At 39.8% G+C, this 5,859-nt stretch overlaps 3 protein-coding genes and 2 pseudogenes across 3 annotated transcripts in view; 2 read left to right on the forward strand and 3 right to left on the reverse strand.

Moving 5' to 3' along the window:
• The window catches only part of LOC122072717 (dihydrolipoyllysine-residue acetyltransferase component 5 of pyruvate dehydrogenase complex, chloroplastic), a 20,212-nt gene extending 19,949 nt beyond the window's left edge, over positions 1–263 (forward strand). Inside the window, exon 7 of the transcript XR_006138575.1 lies at positions 11–263. The gene's annotated coding sequence lies outside the window, so the exon portion shown is untranslated. The remainder of the gene's footprint in view (positions 1–10) is intronic.
• Positions 1–542, reverse strand: part of LOC122074281 — a 6,615-nt pseudogene extending 6,073 nt beyond the window's left edge.
• LOC122072718 overlaps positions 1–5,859 on the forward strand; it is a 100,374-nt gene that overhangs the window by 56,881 nt on the left and 37,634 nt on the right. The window lies entirely within an intron of this gene.
• On the reverse strand, positions 1,690–5,080 carry LOC122074282 (annotated as a pseudogene).
• Positions 5,636–5,859, reverse strand: part of LOC122074283 (LRR receptor-like serine/threonine-protein kinase GSO1) — a 2,304-nt gene continuing 2,080 nt past the window's right edge. Inside the window, exon 2 of the mRNA XM_042639117.1 lies at positions 5,636–5,731. Within this exon, the coding sequence (XP_042495051.1) occupies positions 5,636–5,731 (96 nt within the window). The remainder of the gene's footprint in view (positions 5,732–5,859) is intronic.

Genomic DNA, 5,859 nt, shown 5'->3' on the forward strand with positions numbered 1-5,859 from the left:
TGCTGTTTAGGTTTAGGTTCGACAATCTTCACTTTCTTATCTTCAATTTTGAAGTCAAACGGCCGGCATTTGAATTTGTTGATGCTTTTCTGTACGAGTACATGTTTTAGATTTGAACCCTATCTCTCTTTTTTGTTAGTTAATTGGAGAATTTTCAGGTCTACATTATTTTTTGAACAGCATTGAGACATAAGGACTTCAAAGACTAAAGAGCCTCTGCAGTCTAGAAAATAATATTCAATAATGTTATTTTTATTCTTTTCTTTTTCTAGTCTTATGGGTGAAAGATCACTCTATGTAAAATTACTCTTGGCTAGTTCTGGGTTATCACTTACAGGACTGCAGAAACATGTACTGTTCTGCATCAATTCTATAGCAGATGAATAAATAATTAAGCCTCCTAATTCTATTCTATTGTTTTTCCAATCCTACAATAAAAGGGGTGAGATGTAATTCAGTGTGCTACTTCACTCAAGTCTATCAGATAACATCTAACCTGTTTCAGCAGGAAGCTCGCAGGATCTTAAATTCAATTGAGCCATATTTGTCTGCAATTGTACTGTGGAGATTTGTCAAAATATACACCAACCGGTTTAGACAGATTCGAGCGTTCGAATTCTCTTTAAAAAATGCTAAATTTTATCATCAGTTAATGATATTAAAGCCTTAAAATGTACATCTATAAATTAATTTTCTTGTGCTACCATAATTTAACATCAGTTCATGAGATTAAAGCCCTATAAAGAAATTGGGCAAAAGAACCCCTTCTTGCTGGCACGGGAAACGCTCAGAGATGGGACGTGAAAAGGTAAGGTCATGCTGCCCCCAGTACCCAGGACACCGAAGATGCTGGCACACTCCCTCGCCTTGATCCCACTTGCTGATGTTTCCTGCACCAACAGGACGGGTTTTTCCTTTTTTACTTTTATAAGTCAGGACAGGGTTCTTTTGCTCAAAGAAATTTTAGCTTTTATGTGTGACTGATACAAACTCTTCGGTGGCTCCAAAAAACTTTCCTTTCATAGGCGAAGTGAAACAATACTGAAATCTATTATCAACTTACATTCTGGGCTATCAAAGTACTCAAGCCTTGGTAATCAAAACTGAGCTGTTTCAAGGTAGATCTCTTATTAAGTCTGCATTGCTGAGACTAGAAATCAGAATGGACCTACAAAGACCACCACCTATTGATGGAGTGGTGTTTGTTGGGATGGAAATGGTTTTTTTCAGTCCCTGCAAATGGTATTCTTCTATATAAGACATGGATTATTGCATCACTGCTGTGGAATTAGAGGGATTTCTTTTAATTTAGTCCCATCGAGCGTCCCTTTACATGCTGCCTTAGATTCTGGATTTCAATTGAGGCAATACAGGCAAACAATCTTCTCCAAGCTAATGAATCAATACATCTGGTTATTGGCTTAGGGCTTCAATAAGTAACAAAATACACCTTAAAACAATTTGTAGAGAGTCAAATTCAAATTCCCCCAACCCAAAAGGAAAAAAAATGCAGAGTGATCAAGAAGGGAAACAGAACAGAAACAAAAAGTATCATATCACAATCAAAACCAATTGCTGTGTATATTATAAACAAGGGGAAATAGTTGTACCCTTTACATTACAGTTAGGCATAACTAACAATAACCACTATAAACAAATGACTGTTTATGTGGCCTGTAAGGAAGCAAGTTATCTTGCATTAAGCAGCATCCTAAGCACAATCTTCATATTTGGCCTTGAATCTGGAGAAACACTAACACAAGAAATAGCAGCCTTGAGAACTGCTAGTATCTGACTTCTAACCCCAAGTGATGTTCTGTCGATTGTAGAATCGAGGGTCTTTTCCAATGTGTCACGCTGAATTGAATTATTCAATACCCATTTGGCCAACTCGGTTCCCTCGTTCAAAGCTGGCTTCCCAGTCAGCAATTCCAGCAGGATAACACCGAAGCTATATACATTCCCAGGCATTGTAACCCTCATTGTATAAGCATACTCTGGAAAGCACAATAAACAAGCTCATATATTTAGAGAATTGCATGTGTAAATTTGACTATCAAGAAATAAAGAAATCATCTAAACAAAGTTAGAATGCTTTATTACTTTCGAAAAGATAAGACTGTTTACCTGGAGGAATATAACCGACAGAACCAGCTACCATTGAGAAAGGCTCCCTGTGCTTTTTGAAGGATCAATGACCTTATATAGTTCAATATCGCCAATCTGAGGTTCCTCCAGAGATTTCAGAAAAATGCTTTTGCTTGAAAGGTCAAGGAGAAGGACTGGACCACCAGAGCATCCATGGAGAAATGCAAGACCCTGAGCTACTCCAATGGCTACACTGTAACGACTTTCCCAATCTAGAGCATGCCCCAAGCTTCCGTGAAGAACATCAAAGAGTGTACCCTTTTGGGCATATTCATAGAAGATGTAAGCACTATCGGTAGTCAAAACATAAGCAAGAGGGCTCATGATGGTTGTATTGCTTAGCTTCTTTAGGACCCCTAGATCCTCTCCAAACTTTTCATGGCTCCCCAGTTGGAATATCTTGTCAGTCCAGTTGAGTTTCTTGATGTAATAGCTTGCCTCATTAGGCATGATGGCCTTGAAATAGGTAGAGAACCTGCTCTTCAGCAGGATATTGGCAGGGTTTGCTACCGTTTCCATGGCTCTTGTGAAATCGATACTTGACCGATGAGTGACATTGGTGGTTATCATATGATAATTGATAACCCGAGGGGTGGAGAGATGCTCTTCTGGTTGTTGGTTCTCAATGCTGACCCTGTTGAAACGTCTCAAAAACAGTACAGCAATCAATCCGATGACCGCAACAGCAGCTACAGCTGACACCAAAACTGAATTTTTCTTCATAGATGTAGGGGTTACACCAGAGGTTGTTGTAGTATTTAGAACCTTAGTTCCATTTGTATCAATTGCAATCCCTGGCTGGCGGAAGTTTGGACGGGTACCCCATAGCGGATTGTTGGAAAGTAACAGTACAGTAAGGCTTTTCAGTTCAGCTAGAAACTCTGGGATTTCACCAGTAAATTCGTTGTTTGAGAGATCCAAAACGTCCAAAGCATTCAACCTTTTCAGAGTGTCTGGGATATGCCCATCAAAGAGGTTCCTGCTAAGGTTGAGAGCAATCTGCAAGTTACTAGGCATATTAGGAATCTTCCCACTCAATTTGTTGTTTCCCAACTGTAGTTCTATCAGTGAGTTAATGTTACCAATTGAATTGGGTATTGAACCATTAAATTTGTTGTCCCGTAAGTATTGTGAGATTCCCTAAGCTGGAGATTGCAGAAGGGATCGAACTGGTCAATGAATTCCTGCTGATATTCAGTATTGACATATTTTGTAGTTGTGAATATTGTTGGGGAAAATCTTCAGTAAGTCTGTTAGACTGGAGTTTCATAACCTGAAGTTGATGAAGATTCCCCAACTCTTTCGGCAATGAACCAGAGAGCTCATTCTGAGCAAGATTCAACTCAGCTAAACTCTGAAAGTTTCTCAGTTGTGGTGGAATTAACCCGATCAATCTGTTGTTATCGAGCTCGAGATAAGTCAATTGTGAAAGCATTCCATCGGCTAGAAAACAGATGGAACCTTCAAGAATATTGCTCCCCAGTCTCAAGCGAATCAAGCTCTGTGAAATGTTCGATGGAATCAACCCTTCCAATAAATTTTAAGACGGATCAACAGACTGCAAATTTGGTGATGACAGAAAGTCTGATGGGATTGAACCATTTAAGTTGTTATAACTTAGGTCCAAAGTCCCCAGATATCTTGAAATTCCAGAAGGAATATTTCCAGAAAAGTGATTCTGATTAGCAGCAAACCGAGAGAGTGTCTCAATCCTAGAAAGAATCGAAGGAATTCCTCCACTAAGATTATTGGATGATAGAAGGAGGGTCTCCAACTTGGAGAGTTGTCCTATCCTATCAGAAAGAGACCCAGAAAGCTGATTACTACTGAGATCAAGTAGAACAAGAGATGTGTAATTCATCAGCTCTTCAGGTATTTGACCGTTAAAGTAGTTATTCGCAAGCTCCAACTCTTCCAAAGCCATGGCTTTACCAAGTTGAGTAGGAACAGAGCCAATGAACTGGTTGAAGCTCAGGTTCAAGCTTCTGATTCCAACTGACCCATTTAATTGAGAATCAATACTTCCGGTTAATGAATTATAGGACAAGTCCAAGTGCTGTAACCCACCCAAACCACTAAATTAGGCAAAGGACCAGACAATCTGTTCTGGCTGAAATTCAATGTGTTGAGCCTTGTTGGTGTATGATGTATTGTATTCTGTCGCAGTTTAATCCAGGGAATACTGGTGCAGCACCTAAACAGGCAGGATGGTGGTCCCGTTAGCCGGTTAGGGGGCCGTGGGGGTTGCAAGGGGGGCAGGAGGCCTCCCTGCATAGCAGGGGGTGTAGGGGGGCACAACCCCCCGCTCGAATTTTTTATTTGAAGGCAATTGTAGTTTAATCCCGATTAGGGTTTTTTTTGCTATATATTTGTAGCGAGAGTTTCTTTCTCTGTAATGCAAGCAATACTGAGAGGTGTGAGGATGAGCACTGTAACCCTATTCTCCATTGATAGTGAAGCAGGATCTCATCTCACCGGGGACGTAGGCAACCTTGCCGAACCTCGTAAAATCCGTGTGCATTGTTTGTTTTGTATTTCCATTATCTTCTGCATTGTTTTAGGGTTGCGTTTCTACAAACCTATCAATCCTTCCACAGTCTCTGATGAAATCTTTAGGGATGATTGTCAAAGAATTTTCGGAGAAATCAAGGGACTTTAAAGTATCAATTTGGCACAAATCAGGTAGAAAATCAGAGTAATAAAGATTCGAAGAGCGAAAAGAGAGATGGATAATGGATTCATTGTTGTTACTGCAAGTGACTCCTTTCCATGAACATGGACATGGGTCCGTTTCATTAAGATAAGCGGAGAGCTTATTCATGGCGTTCTTCTGTTTTTCTGGGAGTTGAGACGATACCTCAGGAATGAAGAACAAAAGAATGAAAGAAAAGGAGAAGCAGAGGAGGGGTGAGACATGCTCATACCTGCCCATTTTAGCTTGAACGAGTTTATCCTACTCCATGTTTCTGAAAGGAGTAACAGAAGGACAAGGAAGGGTAAAAGCTTGGAGGAACAGAGAACACAGGGATGGGGAAGATGGGATTTTGAGATGTTTTGTTGTTGGATGGTATGTTAATGGTAGGAAACTTGGAATGGGCGTGTTTGATTAGGAAGAAAACGGAGCAGAATGGACTTGCTGACTTTGGCGGGCTCTGTTGTTAGTCAAAGTTTACCAAAATGCATTAATTTATTCTACTTCCTTGACTTTGACTGGCACTGTTAGTCTAAGTCCAACAAAAAACATGGTGGGCATCACTTTTGATCTACCAAAAAAAAAAAAAAAAGGGCATCACTTTTGTTGGAAAACCTTCTTTCTTTTCTTTTTTTTTTCAAGGAATAGATAATGGGAACACATTCTCTGACCCGGAGGATGCCCCTGCGACCAGACAAGGGGTGCAAAATGACCATCGTGCCCCTCCTAGTCGATGTTCTTGTGTGCTTTCTCATTGGCCGGGGCACTTGCATGGGGCCATGCTCCAGACAGAGTTCATTTTCTCAGATATAATGGTTTATGCATCTCTGACTCTATGGAACTCAGATTTGCACTCTCACAGAAGACATACACATTTTCAGTTATCAGTAACTGTCTTGATTAGATGATAATAATAATAATAATAATCTTCAAGCAAAAGAATCTTTTTTATTATTATTAATAATAATATTCAAGCTTATAAATATCTTCTCCAAGCTAAAGAATCTTTTTTTTTTTTT

Source organism: Macadamia integrifolia, chromosome 3 (assembly GCF_013358625.1).
Source record: "Macadamia integrifolia cultivar HAES 741 chromosome 3, SCU_Mint_v3, whole genome shotgun sequence".
Classification (NCBI taxonomy): Eukaryota; Viridiplantae; Streptophyta; class Magnoliopsida; order Proteales; family Proteaceae; genus Macadamia; species Macadamia integrifolia.